General features: G+C 36.1%; 1 protein-coding gene across 1 annotated transcript in view; it reads left to right on the top strand.

Annotated features, from left to right (window-relative positions):
- The window catches only part of LOC140243244 (serine/threonine-protein kinase Nek10-like), a 30,807-nt gene extending 28,588 nt beyond the window's left edge, over positions 1 to 2,219 (top strand). Inside the window, exon 33 of the mRNA XM_072322915.1 lies at positions 2,117 to 2,219. Coding sequence (XP_072179016.1) covers positions 2,117 to 2,192 — 76 coding nt within the window. The 3' untranslated portion in view covers positions 2,193 to 2,219. The remainder of the gene's footprint in view (positions 1 to 2,116) is intronic.
- Positions 2,220 to 20,909: the final 18,690 nt, after the last annotated feature.

Here is a 20,909-nt window from a genome sequence, read left to right as displayed (position 1 = left end):
ACAAACCCTAATCCTAATCTTTACTCTAACCTTATCACTAACCAGTATTTAGCCAGGAGGTAATTGCCCTGATACGGTGTGATACAATCATAACTTTACGACAAAGGAAAGAATGACATCTTTGACTGTGACATTCTACTATGATGAGAAGATTACATGTGACCCTTGACAAAGGTTTCAGGCAAAAGTCGCAAGAGCAAATTTCCTCCTAGGTGGGGTACAAAGATTTTGACCATTATTTTTGTCGATTTGGGGTTTTTGCAGAAATTGAATCTTTGATATGTTTTCTACATCTACACTAAATTTCACAGCATAAGACAAAGATTTTTCCTATCGAAAATGGAAGTTTAAAAACCCTATGTTGGATCGCACTCATCAGTTTTGATCTTCTTTCGAACGCCACGCCAATATGCCCAGTGTTGCTATGGCGCGGCATCCCGCGTGTGATTGACTAGTGCATCACACACATTTACATAGTTCAGCTTTCGGAGATACGTCTGGCAGCGTGTCGGAAATGTTTTGTTCAGGTGTACATTCTCCATTGTTGTTGCTACAATAGATACCAGTACGCTCACTCTGTAGTGTACGCTCTTCGTTTGGCTTTCTATCCGAGCTTTTCTCCCGCAATGTTCCACAACGGAAGTGAAACAAAACGTGAACAGCAACACTAGGCAGCACTAACTTACCAACGTGAGAATAGATATGATAGGGAACATGGTTTGAACGTAGCAGAGTTGCAAATCGCCACACAAATCGTGCAACATACAACTGAAATTCACTTGTCAATTGTGCTTGTAGTAAATACGACAGCAGAAGAGAGGAAAGGTGCGGTCATAAATGCCCAATATTCAATTGATACACTGTACTAAACGTCAAAATCGCACCAAACTAAGTGAAGTCGTATTTGTTTGTTTGTTTGTTTACCGCACAATGCAACACATGCACGGCTTGAAAACAAAACAACAGGAAGGGTGACCCTTGCCATCTTTCTGCCTTCAAAAGGGTCCCAAATAATGAAATTTACAAGACAAAACAACCGCAATGAAAACGTGATTTGTAAAGATGTAGATACAAATGCGCCACCCGCTCCTGTGACGTGTACACACAGGTATAGTGTGTGGATATTGCATCCGCCATTTTGAAAGATGAATTGGTAAACAAACCCGAGCCAAATGCGTTGTTCATTCGGTCCGAGGAAGGTGCCGGGAAATTTGACTTTGTGATCAGTGAGCCAATCAGAAGCTGCTGTGGTTGCTAGAGGCGGAGCTTAATCTCGATTGGCACCATCGCACGGATGGGTCATTCTCAATACGCATCGCCGCTCGGCATTGCCTTCAAACAAAAGGTGTATCTTCAAAGCTCGTTTTCTCGCAATTTTGTCAGGCTAACAAATCAAAAAGTGCATTGTATTTTGCTTTATATGACCACTTACAGTGCTGGAGAATAAAAGTGTTTTATACAACGTATCAATGTAAAGCTTAGAAAATGGGCAATATGATTCAATGAAAAAATGAATTTCCAAAATTCTAGACTTTTGCCTGAAACCGTTGTCGCTGGTCACATATTATATTCAAGATAAATGTGATGTCACATTTTATGAAGGTATGATATGAAGTGTTTCATGAGAAAATGTAATCCCTAATTAAAAGCACAATATATGTTCAACCACTGATGCGAAAGTGAGTGTTAAAGTCAGTGCTCCATTAGGTTCAAATCACAGCTTGCATAGTTGTTCCAATGAAGTGATGTAGCACTGGAGCATTTTTTTTTTTCTGCAAGTGTAATATATTAGACCAGCATGATGGTGACTGAATCATGCAGTCTGCTGTCATAGTGAGGGAAAAAAGAAGGCTGATTGTGGTTTTTTAATTTGCTTTAAATATTATGCAGCAATTGGATCCTCATTTCTAAATGTAAAAAAGTATGGATTATGACAGTGTCTTCGTAGATGCCTACTAGGTGTGGTGTATTGAGCAAACAGTTCCTCTTTAAAATTGGAAGATTTGTGTTTGGAGAGAAGAGCCCAATGTAGTGAGGAAGCTATCTGGTTGTGTTTGATGCCATGATTCCGTTTGAAGAAACTATCACAGCTTCCTCTATTATGTTTTACCCTCAGGAGACGAACCCAGCCCCTGGGACCAATAGGAGGAAACCCCTCAGTGCTTCAGAGGATGACCTCATTTGACATTTGATGATAATGATGATGATGATGATAGATGATTGTATTCAGCTGCCTGCTCATGTGGTAGAAATGAGATACAGTGTCTTCACTCCTGTGATCAAGTTATAAAGGCTGCCTTCATCACTCTCTTTAGTTCAGTGTGTGAGAGCTAGCAAGAAACTCGTAAGGCCCATGACATTACTGCTCATCAGCCAAGTTGTTTGACGTTGATGGTACTTTGATGGCACAACTCCAGTGTATAAGAAGTCATGCTACATTTGATGGTCTATCCATTCATGGAAGGATGTTCATTGAATACCATGGAGACTTTCAACCATGTGATGGCAGAAACTTTAATCCCAGCCTGCTGTAAGAAGCTAGTCATGTAGGAGAGGACAGCTGTTAATCCTGCTTCCTCTTCATTTTTATACTAGCAGACGTGTGGACAATCTATATGTGAGAATGACAAGTCTTAGAGACAAACCTGCCTTAGTTTGTATGATATACCTCTCATATTTCCTGTCTAGGAACTGAACCTTGAAAGCGTTCTTTACTAGAGGGTTTTTTTTTTTTTTTTTTTTTTTTTTGCATTTATTGATGTATTACTTTGTGCTTGGCTTGCATGTATATAACACACAGATGCCTTTATAATCTTTCATTTTAATATGAGCTTGTTATTTTCATCCAATATATCACAGTTAAATGTACAAAGAAATTTAGATTTTACATAGTACCAATATTGATAATTAAAAGTTACCACTTCAACTGTTTGAAAGTTATGTGTTTATCCATCCCTCAATAACTTGCTTTAATGACAATGCTTCAAATTCACCTTGATATATGAGCATTATTTTTTTCCGTCCACATGCTATATTACATTAAAACTTTTATTGAAGTACACTGTCCATTCTCCGCATATTAAATGGCTTTTGCCTGTACTTTGAATCTAAGACCTTGCTGTATCACGATTGCCAAAGATCACAGCATGTGTTATGCTGAGTGAACTAACCTTGACTTGTCATATTTTGATGAATGGGACAATGTGTCAATGTGTCAGCAAAACTCAAATCTTGTCATTCTCTGTCAACAGATCTGTGAAAAAATGACTTATTGGCATTTCTTTACTCCTTTCTTGTGTGGAACAATACCTTCAGAAGATTAAACTCCCAGTCTGATGACTGATGTGTATAGTCTTTTTGGCATGTGATGCAAGTCTAGAAAGCAACACACAGAAAGGGTCTAAATCTTCAGCCCTGTCCAAGACAATGAAAGATTTCACAGGTAGTAAAGACTTTTTGCAAGTTGATGCAGGAAAGTTTCAGAATGTTGAATTATAATGCATGATATAAAATTTTCATACAAGAAAAGTGCTGTCTCCTGAACCTATCTTTATTGGATCTGAAAGAGAACAAGCTGCAATGTTTTCTATGAAAGAGGGTAATAAGACATAAGTAATGATGGATTGTCTATTAGGTATTGAAAACACAGTGTGAGAATGAGGCAAGTAGCAAAAAAAAAAAAAAAAATGAATATTGATAGTGTTGCACACAGTGCCAGGGATAAACATTTGACTACCAACACACTGTAAGCTATCTCTCTGAAATAAAGAGATTTATTTCATTGAAAGACTGGTCTCAGTTCCATATATGTGTGACTAATTGCAGTAATTTATCAGGTGTTAGGAACAATGCTTTCATTGTCTTCTTGAACAGAACAGATCTATCACATATGTTTCCTGTACAGATAGTCTAGAAAATATTTATCAGAATGATATTAAGACACTATATTGTCATTGTAAATTATGTTTATTTTGTTTAGTTGTATTGTCAAGTATTTTTATAAAGAGTTTTATGGAATTTTATGGCTGGATTTTAGTGTATGAACTGAACAGTAAGATATAATGCTAAATGTGGATACTTCAGGCTCTGTATACGATTTGTGTATTCAAACCACAGAAGGTCTTAAAGGGATGAGTCACAGGAGATTCTACTGATATAAGAAGGCTTACAGTAACTATGCACAGACTAACAGTTTGATTGGGTGTTTGTAGCATTGTTTTAATGCCAAAATCAGGAGCATTCGTGCAGAAGGTCATTTAAAAATTCGTTTTATTCTGTGCATGCAGTATTATGAACATCAATAGTGTATCATGCCTGTTCATAATCAGGTTTTATACAAATCTGATGAAAAGAAATTTATGTAACTATTATACAGTGAACTCCTGGCTGCGTACATGGTGAATATCCTGGGATGTCCAGTCATTTTTGGTACTGTTTACCCTTTCACTGTTCAGTTGATCCGCTGGGTATTGACACCTCTAAATAATTTAACACCTCACCACAGGGCACACTGACACAAAATGAAACTGTTCAGTTTGCAGAGGTGAGCTTCATTAAGGAGTTATTCCCTTTCTTTTTTAGGAAGGTAAGATTTCACATGAAAACACAGTTCCAAGACTGCTTTGAAAAAAAAGGAAATTGAAAAAAAAAAACAGGAAGGGAAAAAAAAAATCTGTAAGATTCATGAAGGATGACTTTTTGATTGCATCACACATCACCAGAGATTTGCTTTTTACTTTTTTTCTACTTATGGGATTTATCAGGCACCAAATCTGTCTAATTTATTGAATGCTCTAGGGGCAACCATATGCAAAATACGAATTACGTCCTGGTACATAAAGGACAGAAAACAAGATAGTAGAACAATATAGGACATATATAAAAATAATAATTAAAGGGACTGTACAGTACTGGTTGAGGTGGGGATTCATGTTTTGAACATTCCTAAGTGAGATAATGAAAAGCCTCTATGAAATACGACAGAGCATGTAATTTTAAGAAGCATTCAACGTTTATTTGATGAAAATTGGTTTTCAAATGGCTGAGATATCCAAAAAAGTGTTAATAATAAAAGGCGGCATGCCACAACTTTATTAGGATCTCTTTGTTTCACCTTGTTTTTGGATATCTCAGCCATTTCAAAACCGATTTTCATCGAATAAACTTTTGATACCCCTTAGAACTGCATGCTCTTTGACATCTCATAGAGTGGTTTCTGAATATCTCGCAGAACGTTAAAAGCTAAATCCTCACCTCGACCAGAACTGTACACACCCTTTAAGGTAAGCCAAATTTAACAAATACTTCTTGAGATTATTCTTCAATATTATAATGCAGTATACTGTGTAAATTGTCACCAGAGTGAATAATATTTCCCCTTCTCTCCTAAATGCATCTATTTGACATATATTGCTGCAGAGCTAAATTGGACACTCTTGTGTATGTACAGATTTCTTCGTTATAAAAGAATTTGCTGATCTGAGCAAGGAGTTGCTTTGTGAAGCTGGAATATTGTAAGTCTTTAAGATATTGATTTCCACTTTCTCTTTTCATTTCACTGATGATGTGAACAACAGCTTGTTTGTTTGAACATTTTCTGCACCAGAGTATGTTGAGTATGGGAGAAATGTGGCCTGAACAGAAATTTAATGTAGGGTGTTAAACATCAGTGGACTGAAAGTAAAGTTTGTGTCATTCCAAGTGCAAATTAATGATTTCTTTCTCGTTCATGTCCTTTTTAAAGATAGTGTTCATGATAGTGTTATTGTGTTTCATTCATTCCAGTGAGTCTGTTGAATATTAGTGCTTACATGATGTACCAGTGAGATTCTATGTTTTTGCAGTGTTGTTTTCTGTTCTTTAATCCGTCCAATAAGAGTATTGCACATTGGAAATTATGGCTTGACCAAGATGGTGAGTGCATTGTCGCTTTCTCATAGCGTGAGTTAGCGTACGTTTGTGGTAAAATGATGGTGCTTTTGTCAGTTGACTTCATACGCTATTTTGTTTACTTTCAGAGATATGATTCATGAACTCTTTGGTGCTGTGACACCTCTTTTCAGAATTTTCGTCGCTGGGGCATCAAGACCTCGTATCTACAAAATGTCAAATGCTCAGAAAAGCCAAAAAACATGGCAGCCAAAGCACTATAGCGAATGGGATAGCCTTTCCTTTGACATGCTGTGGTGGCTTCATTTTGTGGGTAAGGCAGTTCGGATCTGCACAGGACATCACTTAACCGACTATTTGACCATTAATCCAAAAAAGTCATTTGCACCAAAATTCGAGATAAAGGTCTTGTCCCCCCAGCGACGTTATGAGGCACACATGGTGTATTGGTATTTATATGTTTAAGCCTATTCTCCTTCAAACAAAAATCGTCTGTTACCTAAACCAGGGTGAGATGTAACAAAGAAAGAATTTATTTTCATTCAGTGATGTCTATCAGGCCAATAAGTGTGACTCTGGCACATCTGAATGTGTTCAGTACAGGAGCAAGGTAGGTACTAGCTTCTATGCCACTCCTGTGATAATGCTGAAGTTCAGAGTTCAGTGGGATCTAATGTTTGTATGATGTAACAAATGATTTTTTCCCATATTTCTGCAAACAATTAGACAGGTGCAGGTAGATTGCTTGTTTACATTTCATCATTCCAAACTTATATGATGCGGATGTTATTTATTAGCTATTGCTCTTCTGCATCAAACATAGCCACTGTCGTGTAATTTGTAGATTATGATATACCTTGTTAACTCCGTCCAGAATGCTATTGCTTGCGTGTGTAGTGTCCGTGTATATTTCAGCTTCAGTGATGTAATGATGCACATATGACATGTACATATATTGAATAAGATATGAAAGTTTTATCAAAAGCTTGTAGCCTGTGTGTGTGAAAAAAAATATATCTCCTTGTGTATCAACTTTCATATGTTAATTGTAAACACTTCAAAATGATAATGATACATTGTGTACTGTTGTTTCCATGTTAAAAAGCTGCTGCGACTAAAGGGGGTTTATCTGTACAGTGTTATATTAAAACTCGAAATCACTTGACATCTAAGTGTTACAAAATGCCCCAGTATAGAAGTGATTTTGACTTAAAAAGAATTCACCTAACACAATGTTGCAGTGCATACTGGAGATATGTGATGCTGGTGTTGGGACATTGGAATCACCATGGTTACTGTTCTTTGAATGCTACATGATGTATAAGATTATATGAGATTTATGATACATGCTGAATGCAGGAAGATTGCTACATCCTTCAAGCAAACGGAATACTGCTTTCTTTGACTGTTTAACATGTCCATGGTTGGACAAAAAAAGTTAATGAAAGTATGGAAACCACCCTGGCTGTGCCAGGGAAACCTTTTGTGTATGTAAGTGACACATAAGGCATGACAATTTATAATCAGGCCAAGGTAAAATACTCGACCCAGCATGCATTATAACTTTTGTGTCAAAAGTCAAATTGTCACACATCTTGTTGAGTGGACGAGTGGACGTGTAAATTTTGAAAGACAAGCATAGCTGCATTGACTGGTTGAGGTCTGTTCGTAGGACTCTCAGGCACAGCTGACACACTACGGCTGTTTGAGACACTGATTGCAGACTTTTCATGTAGCTTTTTAATTGCTTGTGGAGATTGCACGAATATTCACAATGATGGATAACCCCAATATTGACAAAAAGTTTACGGCTCGTTTCTGTGTTTGGCCTGTTATTAAAATTGACAAAACTGATTTGACTGCAGGTATAATAGAGAAAGAGAGAGAGGAGTTGGGCATGATGGGATAGAGGAGGATAGAGAAGATTTTTGCTGCATCTAATGATCAAAGTGACTTCAGCTTTAATAGTTGCACAGTGAAGAAGTTTTATGATGTTTATGTTTGAAAATGCATGACACCAGGTATTGAGAGGACGTATGCTAAAGTGTGTGTTTTTTTTTTCCTGCAAATTTTGAATTGTAATGAAATTGTGATGAAATTTGGGAAGCAGAACATCTTTACATGTGACCCAGTTATGTATGAATGATTATAATGATCTGAAGTATTGTTTAATAATGTGATAATAAAGTGGGTGTAAAGAGATAATTCCTTGCACCTCTTAAGAGAGAGAATGATGACCTTTAGAAATTGTTTTTCCTTGTTCTGTTCCTTTCAAAGAATTGAAGGTAACTCTAGAGATGGAAAGTGAACTTGCACTCGCGTGTTGTTTTTTTTTCGTTTTTTTTTTTTTTCATCAGTGTCTAATGTTGCTTTCTGGCAGTGGTTGGTGTGTATAATTATGATCTTGTTTCTGCCCTTGATGAAATGGATTTCATTTTGTCACCAGTTGTATTATTTGCAAGTGGTGCATCACAATACCGTGGACCAGAATTGAGTGAATTTTTCTTCAATTGCCTTTGCCAGAACCATTAAACATTTGATTGAAGCTTATTCACGTAGCATATGAGGGAAATGGACGACGTGATCCACCTATTAGTAGGCTTGCTAAGGTCAAAAAAAGGGGTGATCGCTTCATTTTATAGTACAAATGTCCTATTTGGCACATATGTTCCTCGGTACAATTGGAATTTTCCCATCTAAAGAGACAATCTGTATCTATGCAAATAAGCCTTAATTTGCATAATTTATGCAAAAATACATATAAAAATTGTTTAAAAATATATGTGCATCCAGCAGAAATACCCAATTTGGTAGAAGTATTCTATAGAGTATATGGGAACAATCCTGCAAAAATTGATTTCATACCTATGTAAATAAACAAAATTTGCATAATTATGCGAGTTATTCAAATTGATTTGTAAACAATGAAAGCCCCCTTAAAGCTCTTCCTAGATAGATATAACCCTTTAGAAAATGACAAAAGAGTTTGAATTATTAAACCATCATTACCAGCTAATTTACATAATTACTAAAGAAAGTAAAGTAAAAACATTATTTTTAAAAGTTTTTCTTACAGTATAGGACTGCATTTTATGATAAAAACTACCAAAGTATTATGCATATCCTTTAGGTACTGTCAAAAGGAAATGGTTTGAAATATCAAAACATTATTTCTCGTTTGTAATATCAAAACACTATTTCTCTATGCAAATACCACCTAATTAGCATATTGTGCATATTAATACCCGAATGTACCAGAAGTCAATGGTCAAGGTCGACTTGTTTCAGTTTACGCGATAACTCAAGACTGGATTAAGCAAATCTCACCAAACTTGGTCCAAGGATGACGTATAATTGGGCAATTAATTAAGCAGTTTTTAAGTAAAATCAGCAAGAGGTCAAAGGTCAAAAAGTTCAAGGTCAATGCTAAAAATGTCATTATGTCCCCCATATCTATGCAATGCCTGAAGGTATTTTCTTGAAACGTAGTGACTGCATACTATATATATATATACATTCCAAAATAAGATTCTTCAGAGAGTTTCAGGTCAAGAGGTCAAAGGTCAAAGGTCAGGTGAAAATGTTAAAATTTCACTTTTGTCTCTGTATCTCGCAAATGGTTCAAGATGTCTTCATGGAACGAGGTACTGGCAGGGATTTTCTTGGGAATTTAGGGGTAATTTGTCAAAGGTCAAGGGTCAAAGATCAAGGTCAATTGAGCTCTCAAAATTTCACTATTTCCCTCATATTTTTGCAATGCTTGTAGGATTTTTCTTGAAACTTAATATATACATGTATTATCTAATGGAGATTCTCTGGGAAATTTCCTGACAAAAGGTCAAAGCTCTGATGAAAGTGCTATATTTCACTTTTTCTTCCATATCTTGAATGTGAATCAAGGTATCATGAAACTTAGTACATATTTGTGCATGTTCTTTCCTGACAGTGATACCCTTGTTGATTATCGAAAAAAATGTTAAGCCCTCCCCTCTCAAGTGTTTTTGTTTCCTCTTGATAAGCAGGAAAGGACATGGAATTCAGTGACATGGTATAGTCATCACCGTCATTGCATTTAATGTATGGGTCGCATGAAAGTTAATTTTGATGTACACATGTATAACCTCTGACATTCTTACCTTTTACATTTTTACCTGTGCATCCTTTTTATTTTAACCTCTGACATCTTTACACAAAACCAGTTAACATAATCATGTTTTTTGGAAAAAGCTTCAAGATCATGTAGGTCATAATCATCTATACAGGCATTAGCTGGTATGAATACAACATTCTTTGGACCGCCAGGGAGTTACATTATCCAAAGGGAAAACAATCACAACCAGAGAGAATATGATATTTGCCATCCTCGTAAACAGTAGCACGTGACAATCTGTTGACAAATCACATCCTAGTAATTGTAAACGCCATCTAATATACTCTTTTATGGCTATGAACATATTATTTCTGCTTTGATTTATTGTTGAAATTAACTGATTTAAAGTCAGAGACTAAGATTAATGTTCACATGACAATTTTTGTATAAATTATTGCCTTATCAAAATGTTATTGTGCATAAATTTCCTAGCATAGTCTCCATGCCATAACAGCTCATAGTATACTGAGGGAACGTTTTTTTTTTTTTTTTTTTTTTCAGAAACAGAAACTCAAGCTTGTAAGTTCTTAATGTGCGCAGATACCCTTAATCCACATAATCCACATAATTTACACAAGTTTATAATCAGTTTGATATAAAAAGCCCCTTATTCGCTTCGCTTGGGTGCCTACAAAAAACAATGAAAATCAGAATTTTCGCTATTGTAGTGTTTTTTTGTAATGATTTCTAACCATGACCTTAGTTGTGTACTGTTTGCAAGGGAAAAACAATCCTTTTGTAAGCAATATTGTTCCGATTTGCATCTGTTCCTATGTAGGCCCTACTTTTATATTTGCATAATCCTATTTAAAGAGTGTCACTATCGATTGCTATTTTTCCCATCCTGCAAATCATTTATGCAATGAGGGAAAATTGACAGTAAAAATCATTTCAAAGATCAGTATGTTTCGAAATTTCACGTCTTGTATACTTATTAACATAATTCATGCATAAAATCCCTATCAGAGTTAATTAAATAATATGGAAACAACTTAAGCAACTGAAAAGTGTTGTTGTGAGAATATTGTCTTATTCTATTAGCTTTTTGGATATTAAAGGGATGGTATAGTTTTGGTTGAGACCTAATTTCAGGTTTCTAACATTTTTTGGTGAGATAATGAGAAATCTCTTCTGAAATATGAAAGAGCATATAATTCTATGAGGAATTCAATGTTTATATTGATGAAAATTGGATTTGAAATGGCTGAGATATCCCAAAAGAGTGATTCTAATAAAGTGTGGGACCCACACTTTATTACGATCGCTTTGTTTTACTGTGTTTTTGGATGTTTTAGTCATCCCAAACCCGATTTCCATCAAATAAACTTTGAAGTCCTCTTAAAATGGTATGCTCTGTACTATATCATAAGTGTTTTCTTGGTATCTCGCAAAAAGTTAAAAGCACAATTCTCATCTCCACCAATACTGTACCATCCCTTTAAGTTCAAAGCGATTTAAGACATTTTCACATAATTGCTTTTTGTTTGTTCTGATTATCTATGTGTAGATTTTGATATGCATAATTTATTATGCAAATAACAGGTTGTTTGCATAGAGACGGTTTGTTTCTTTAGATGAATCATTTGGTTTTGACCCAAGGAACATCCATCCCAGGTTCAAACTTTGTACTACAAGATCCAGTGCTTAATAGATTAGAAATTCTTTCAAAAATGCAGATTTTTGCACAATAACTTGGATGATTATGCAAATTTTATGTTTATTTACATAGGTATGAAATCAATTTTTGCAGGAATGTTTCCACTTAATCTATAAAATAATTCTACCAAATTAGGTACTTCTCCTGGATGCACATATATTTTTAAAAGATTTTTATATGTATTTCTGCATAAATTATGCAAATTAAGGCTTATTTGCAAAGATACAGATTGTCTCTTTAGATTTTATTTATTTATTTTATTTTATTTATTTTATTTCAACATATTTTGACAGGATAACAAGATCAGCAAGTGAATGCTGTTTTACATCAAGGTCCTGTACAATCGAACTATATAAATACAAAAATCATGTTACATAAATATAAGCATAAAAACCACTACAAACAAGCAATCAGAGCTGAAAGGAGCAATACGTTAAATTGAAATCAGTAGTAACCAGTCTAAGTATAATATAATGAAACAATATGATGCAAAAGAATATATTAAAACAGTGAATAAAATGATGCAAGATTATATACACAATCATACCATTTGGTGTACAAAAGGAATGTAAAAACTCTGCCAGAAAGGACTTGAATCAACAAGCCCACGATCATAAAAAGCAGATAGAAATTCTATGTAAAAATCTACACTAATAAATAGATTACATGCAATCTGGCAGTCATGCCCGTTTAACCTAAACAGTCGAATGCATGTATACCCATAACATACATTCATGGATTCATGCACACATAATTTGCACCAGGCAAGTGTGGGTAACACAGTGTGACAAAAAATAATATGGTACATATCATGTAAAAACAGGGCGTTTGATAAAATCAGTGAAAATACATTTTCTTATATAACAACTTAAAAGCTGACAATGACTTTGATTTCTTTAAAACATTTGGTAGTGAGTTCCATATCTTTCCTCCTGCATATCTAAAACAGCTTTTAAAACACTCTACATTCGGTTTAGGTGGTACCACATTCAAAGAATCAGCTGCTCTTGTGTTAAACCCATGCCTGTCAAAAATCATCTCAATATTATTGCACATTCGGGTGGGGGCAAGTCCATGGATGCATTTATACATGAGCGTTGACAAAAAATAATTCCTTCTATTTTCAAATGCTTGCAAATTCAAAACCTTGATTATGTCATTCCCATTTGCAGTTTCGTAATCAAAATTTGATGTGATAATTCGTGCTGCCCTCTTTTGTAATCGATATAGAATATTTTTATTTTTAGCAGAGCAATTTCCCCAAACGGAGCATGAATAATCAATACACGGTTGAACAACTGCAGTATACAAAAGTTTAAGTGAATCTTTATCCAAAAATTGGTTCATTTTTCGTAACATAAATAATTTCATAGAAATAGATTTGGCTAAATTTTGTACGTGTGCATCCCAATGAAGATGGTCGTCTATTATAACACCCAAATACCTAAAATCATGAACCTGTTCAATCCTTTTTCCATCAAGAAAAATGTTCAAACTTTCGGAGCACCGCGGACTTAATAACATTACCTTAGTCTTATCTAAATTAATACTTAATCTGTTTCTCTTGTACCATCTATATATCGAGTTCAGATCATTTTGCAACATTGATGTAACTCTATCAGTATCTTTGTGCGAACAATAAATTACTACATCATCTGCGAATACATTACAGGAACATGAATATACAGATTCGGAAATATCATTAATAAATATGAGGAAAAGTATAGGCCCAAGTACACTCCCTTGTGGTACCCCTGTCGTGATACTTTCAGATGTTGAGAGATGACCATGACAAAAAACATTTTGACTCCTACCAGTTAAATAATCAGAAAACCATTTCAATTGTTTGCCCTTGATGCCATAACATTCCAACTTATGCAATAATAACGTATGATCAATTGAATCGAAACACTTAGAAATATCAAGAAAACATGCTGCAACTACTTCACGATCGTTAAAAGACTCCAACCAATCATCAACAGCTCGATGGAGACAAGTGTTAGTTGAGTGATGGGGTAAGAATGCAGCTTGATCTATGTTAATCAAATCATTTTGCTGAAGATATGCCAATAACTGATCTTTAATCTGCTTTTCAAAAATTTTTGATACATGACAAGCGACAGAAATTGGTCTATAATTTGAAGGATCATTTTTACTTCCTTTGCCCTTGTATATAGGCGTCGTTTTAGCCCTTTTCCATTCAGTGGGAACAATTCCATCAGTCAAACTCTTATTATATATAATACAAAGTGTTTCAGAAATGACAGGAGCAGCTATACATAACAACTTAGAATCAAAACTCAGAATGTCAAGGTTGCTATCTTTACCAAGATTTATGAGAGAATTACGAATGCTATCGACAGAGACACAATCAAAAATAAACTCGTAAATACATTCAGAATGATTCCATTGAAAAGTACTTTTACCACCTTCTACTATTTGTTTACCGACATTAACAAAATATTCATTCAATTTATCGGCAGTCAATTCCATCGGAACGTTATCTTCTTTACGTTTTCTACCCGTGACTCTATTCAGTTCTCTCCACACTCTCTTACTGTCATTTTTACATTTATCTAATATAACATTCATATACTTCTTTTTACTACTGCGTCTAAGTTTTGTAATACTGTTTCTGACTCTTTGATATTCCTTCTTTAAAAGAGGTTGGGATTCACATTTTTTCTTTAAATAGTCTCTTTTATAAATCAGCTTTACAATATCTTTTGTGATCCATGGACAACATCTCTGTTTAACTCTTACCCTTTTTAAAGGGGCGTGCATATCACATACTTGTAAAAATATAGTTTTCCATTTTATCCATTTTTCATTAACTCCTTCTGCCTCATCCGTGAAATCATTCATTGAAAAAACTCTCTTAAGATCATCCAAGAACCTAATCTCATCAAACGCATTAAAATCACGGAAGACAATTTCTTTATGTTTCCTATCAGTACTTATCCTCGTGTCAACACATGTATATATAAGATAATGATCGCTGATTGAAATCTTAGCTACATTACAAACAGTATGTTTATGAGGGAAACTGGTAAGTATATGATCTAAACACTTTGATGATTTATCTGTTACCCTCGTCGGCTTGTGAACGATTTGTGTTAACAAAAACAAATTTTCAATCAGATTGATAGGATTATTACACAAATTTTCATCAAACTTATAATCATAATTCAAATCTCCCAAAATCACATTCTCTTTATTTTCATCTGTTATTTTCTCAAGAATATCCAAAAAACAATCAAAATACAACCTATCTGCATTAGGTGGTCTATATACACAACCAACGATTAAATTTTCCATCCTAGTTTGTAACAATTCAATCCATACAGCTTCCAGAGAGTCTGAAAAAAGGTCCTGTCTTATAATAAAAGATAGCGTTTTGTGAATGTATATACAAACTCCTCCACCACGTCTTTTTTCTACTCTATCTTTGCGTACAAGTACATAATCATCAATTGATATCAAATCATCACTAATCAATTCGTGAAGCCATGTTTCAGATAAGCATAATAAATCAAAGTGAATCCTGTTCAGTAATAATCGAATTTCATCAATCTTATCAATAAGGCTCCTGACATTAAGATGAGCGATTTTTAAACCTTTAACACGTGATAATATAGAAGAACATTTCGAATACTCATTTCTTGGCAAAACATTAGCAGGAGGGTTTACTGAGCTTACTTCTGTGTCTTTGGCACACTCTTCGTGGCCAGCTACCTAATAGGGGCAAACTTTTGCTTTGTGACCGTATTGAGAGCAACGTCTGCACTGAAGTTGGATACCATGACGGCATGATCGCGCCCGATGATTAGGCTCACCACACAGTTCGCAGACGTTGGGATAGGGGGACATAGCATTATTTGTTCCGCGAACTACTGAAGCAAAGGATGGTCGTAACATGGGTTGAGGCGTGATGGTGGGGGGTATTCCATAGTGTGACGGATGAGTGAACTGGGTATATCGGGGAGGGCGGACTCGCGTATTGAATGAATGGGTCGTTGCTGCAGGTTGTTGAAAAGTTGGGCGTTGTCGTGATGGAGGGGCTGCGAAGTTGGGAGGGGGTACATTGAACATTGCAAAACCAGACATGGGTTGTTGGGTATCAAGGTGAGGTTGACTCACATTTGTTGGGTCAGGACGGTATACAGGCCAGTATTGATGACGCGGAGGTGGTCGCTGTGGAGGAGGGGGTGGAGCGTTGGAGTATGTGGGTGGTTGCGTAGCTAGACGAGATTGTTGTGGAGGGGGTCGAGTAGATTGTTGGGTAGGAGATGATGAGTTTGGGCGCGGACTTCTCGCTGTACCGGGAGGTGTGGGTTCATTGTCAGGAGGTATGTGCATTCTTGAAGATGTTTGATTCGACTTTGGTGGTGTGGGGCATCTGGCATTAGAGGGAGCGTCTAGTAGCGCATCGACAGCATGTTGAATTCTTTTCACATCCATACACAGCTGGTCGACACGAAAGTGTAGGCTTTTACACCTCATACAAATGCGTTCCATGCCCTTACATTTAAGAGCACAGATTTCGCAGGTGTTTTGTTCTTCATTGTCAGATGGTATGTGATTCACAATTGAACTGTTCTGTGAAGAGTGAAGCGAGTCATTGGCACTATCCGATGAGGTTATTTGCAAGGCAAAATGGCGGCAGATCTCAGAGTTTAAATCGGGGTATATCTGTGCCAATTCTCCTGCGTAGAAGTCTGTGGCAGAAAGTTCTTCAGGCACAGTGTTATGCACTTTCGAAATTAGATCTATAGAGTAGGATACACTGTCTGTTGTGATTCCTTTTGGGAATTTGAATTTGAAAGATGGGGTGCCTGGTTGTCCCCGGCACTTATTCGTCCGTAGTGGTTTGAATTTCACCATTGCGCCATTTTGCACAGAAACAAGTGTATAGATAAGTTCAAAATATATGCACAGTTTATTTACTGTAAACTTACAGAGCAAAACTTGATGGTGAATGTCACAGAGCAGTGATCCTCGGTTCCAGTATTAAAAGGCAGAAGGCATAGATGTCCCATGCAAAGAGGTAATGAAACGCACAGATGAACAATGTATGTATGGGACTAGGTAAAAATGAGTTCAGTAAATGCACACCGTGACGTGGATAAGAAGACGTCTATATCTCGATATATGCAAGATGTTAAAACATTTCCAACTCAGCGATCAATCCATGGTCATGTTAGAATGTGAGTCTCCAATATAAAACGATAGGAAGGAGAATGTAACTGCGAAAAATATGAGATTGTCCTGAGGAAATGTCGCGCACTTCACACGTCACGTCACGTCAAGTATAATCCATGATGAAAATTTTCCATTTGCCCTAGGGAACATCTGTGCCAAGTAGGACATTTGTACTAAAAAATGCAGCGTTTACCCCCTTAGCAAGTCTACTATATGGTTTTTATTATACCACTTTTTATGCCTCCGCCACGAAGTGGTGCCAGAGGCATTATGTTTTCGGGTTGTCCGTCTGTCCGTCCTTCCGTCCGTCCGTCCGTCCTTCCGTCCGTCCGTAATGAATTTTGTGGACAGGGTAACTATCAAAACCTTTTTAGGTATCCTAATGAAACTTGGCATGTATGTCTATTAGGGGGTGAAGTTGTGCGTATCAACTTTTGGGTGCACATCATGCTCAAGGTCAAAAGGTCAAGGTCAAATACATAAAATTTCACTATTTCCATCATATCTATGCAATGCCTGAAGATATTTTCTTGAAACTTAGTGTATACATGTATTACCCGATTAAGATTCTCTGGTGAAAGTTTGGGTCATGAGGTCAAAGGTCAAAAGGTCAAGTAAAAATATTAAAACTTCACCTTTTTTCTCTGTACCTTGGAAATTATTCAAGGTATCTTCATGGAACATAGTATGTACTGACTGGCAGTGATTATCTAGCGAATTTAGGGTTCATGGGGTCAAAGGTCAGGGGTCAAAGGTTAAGGGCAACACTTCAAAATTTTACTATTTCCCTCATGTTTATGCAATGCCAGCAGGATTATTTTTTTGTAACACTTGGTGTATGCATGTATAACCTAATGGAGATTCTCTGGAAAGCTTTTTTTGTTTTTGTTTTTGTTTTTGCCTCAAAGGTCAAAGATCAAGTGAAAGTGCTGAACTAAGTTTTTCCTCCATATCTCGGAAGTGGCTCAAGTTATCTTGAAACGTACTACATATTTATGCATGTTCTGCCTGACAGTGATTATCTTATGAATTTTAGGGTCAAAGGCCAGATGAAAATGGTAACAATTTACTATTCAATACAGAAATTGCACTTTTTCTCCATACCTTGAAAATTACTCAATGCATAAACGTATGAATGGGTCAAAGTCAAGTTAAACTCCTTAAATCCCAAATATATGCTCTCCTATTCATCCAATTAAACCTAGGTCAAGGAAGGTGAACATTCAACACATTTGTGACAAATTTGTCATTTTAATATTTTGCCAATTTGTGAAAATGTTATCACACATTGTCCACATGTACTATCTAGACCTATTAGGAGAATCATGCATTATGGCGGAGGCATACCAGTCGCCATTGCGACATTTCTAGTTTTTTTTTGTTGTTGTTTTTTTTTTCTCCCCGTTGTGAATTTCAAAGCAATGCCGCCTCATTCTGCGCAAATTCTCCCAAAATGACAAAAATGCAACATCAGACCAACAAATACCTTAAATTGAAGACCTTGTGCATCATCCAAGTCAAGAGATTTTTGAATGATATTCATGTCCTCTGGTGCTGTAGCATCCGTAAGTTTCACAGCTCCTTTGCCTCCATGTCTCGGCGATTCTAAAACAACCTTGAAAACTCTTGACGCCAAACCAAAGTCAGAATGATGTACAATGTCTTCCTCTGTAGAGTTCTTGAAATAGCGCTATAGAGTCCAAATCTAGTGACCATCTCGGACTTCTGTATGTAAAGAAAGTCATTCGTCTGTCCCAAACCAACACCACCTAAAGTTTCCCGATAAAGCTGTCCAATTGGTAGCTGACAGTGCTGCAACATAATCCAACTCATATCACGTTATTTTTAGTGCTTTTGCTGTCAGCTGCTAAAATTAGATACTTTTAATAGTTGACTGTAATATAAAAGCTGGTATCCAATAGTATACATTCTCTCCCGCTAGCCGTATTGATAGTTTTTACAACATGAGTTTCAGGCGAAATCATGATAATCCAAAAGAGCGCTTTCTTATTTCGATACCTTGATTTCAGTGGTTGATACGCGTATACGCACTGCTGTGAAATCAATGTCACACATGTCATGTACATTATTGTGAACAAATTGTCGTCTGCAACGGTCGTTTGCATTGTGATCTCACGGGACAAGGTTCAACTTGGGAGCCAAGCGTGTGCAGTTCTGTAAAGACTCAGCCACACTCGCATACATAAACAAATACATGGATGGATGCCTTAAAGAACTTTGCACTGTTATAACATATTTCTAAATGATAAACAATGATACAAATGTACATACGCAACCATATGAAACTCATTGACACATTGACTCAACATCATGGCGCGCATTATGCACATTAATCAAATCAATATACATATATTTTATTGCTTGTTTGTTTTTATACAATAGAAAATACAAAGGTGATTATGTATTCATCTCACTGAAATGAACAGATTGATGAATTACAGGAACACAGCACATTTTTCATGTTTATCTGTTAGCATCAACGACTTTATGAACAACATTTTACTACTCACTATGCATGAAAACAAACGATTATTACATAACATAAATACATCTACAGTGTAGCTTTGTTTTGATTTTGAGTGCAATCCTCTTTGCTGCTCATGTTTTTCGAAGCTTTATTAAGGGTTACAATTAAGGTATGGGGAAAAAGCAAAGTGAGAGGACTCTTGGGCATTTATTATCTCTTGACTACAGCTGGGAAAGATCGATATTAAATCGCCGATGTGATACTGTAATTCTCACTTCCGTAACACAAAGCAAGAAGTAAATTCAGTGAATCCTTCACAGTATGAATGTATTGCGCTGCACTCCCGTTAAAACGAACACGGCTATAACGAAACTCGTTTCAACGAAGTAAAAATTCAGGTCCCAAAATTATTACATATAATCTTTCTATGCTTTACTTTACGGCTGTAACGAGATTCCGATACAACGAAAGAAAGCTGACGGTCGTGAGGGCTTGATGTCATGAGGATGTGTCTTTGTAATTATTCATGGCAAGGTTTTCTTGCTATACCTATCACCTAAGTCTTGCAATATTCCTCTCCCCCGCTTAAACAGCTAACAAGAGTGTTGATTGCCTTCAAAATGCTTATCTACAAGTGATGCACTATAAAATTGTAATCAAAAATTTTCAAGACTCGCCTAAACTAGCATTCTATCTGCAGAAGTTTTTTTTTTTTCTGATTATTTCAAGTAGGTTATATAGACAGTCAGTTATGTTTCATGTGTGTGTGTCTGTAGCCTTATGTTTGTGCTTATAGCAGAGTTTGTGTCCATATACGATAAATTGTTTGTGTACATGCAGAGCTGCTTGGATGACGACTGCATTCTTTTTGTATATGCTTGACGACAATGTGGTATTTTGTTATTAAAAAAACACACACACACACACACAAAAATAAATGCCGCTTCTCATTTTCTTTCAAAATATAGACTTTGTTTTGCCTCAAAATGTGCCTTTATACATTTATTTACTCACTTTTTTCTTTTTTCTTTTTCTTTTTTTTTTTTTTTGGGGGGGGGGGGTCTTTTGTGTGTCTGTTATGCGCACCCTTGAGCGTGGATGTAGTCGCACGTTTGTGTTAGATGATGGAAGGTGTAGTGGGCTTATATAGGTAAAGATTGTAGGCCACTGAAAGTCGCCTCGTATGTTTCTGTCTTATTGCAGAGAACCTGTCTTGGATTACAGTCGAAACAGAATGAGTTATTGTGATTATTTCAATGTATTGACGTTATATGAATGTCTGTTCCAGGTCTACAAAAAATCAAAACAGGATATCTTGTTCACTCGTTTATTTTTCATCTATAGCATACGCAGTATACTTTCGAAACAGAAAAAAAAAATGAATGAGACAATATTAAAACAATAACATCCCGAAGAGCGACTAAGCCGATTTACATCTCTTAAACATCCCTTACACGAAGTTAGATTTACACAGTGGTCTGTCTCTGCACAGCGCTTATCGATGGCTTGTGTAAACTGCGGTT

The sequence above is a fragment of the Diadema setosum genome, chromosome 20, assembly GCF_964275005.1.
Source record: "Diadema setosum chromosome 20, eeDiaSeto1, whole genome shotgun sequence".
Taxonomy (NCBI): domain Eukaryota; kingdom Metazoa; phylum Echinodermata; class Echinoidea; order Diadematoida; family Diadematidae; genus Diadema; species Diadema setosum.
The sequence above is the reverse complement of the archived record's forward strand: the minus strand, read 5'-3'. Positions and strand labels throughout refer to the sequence as shown.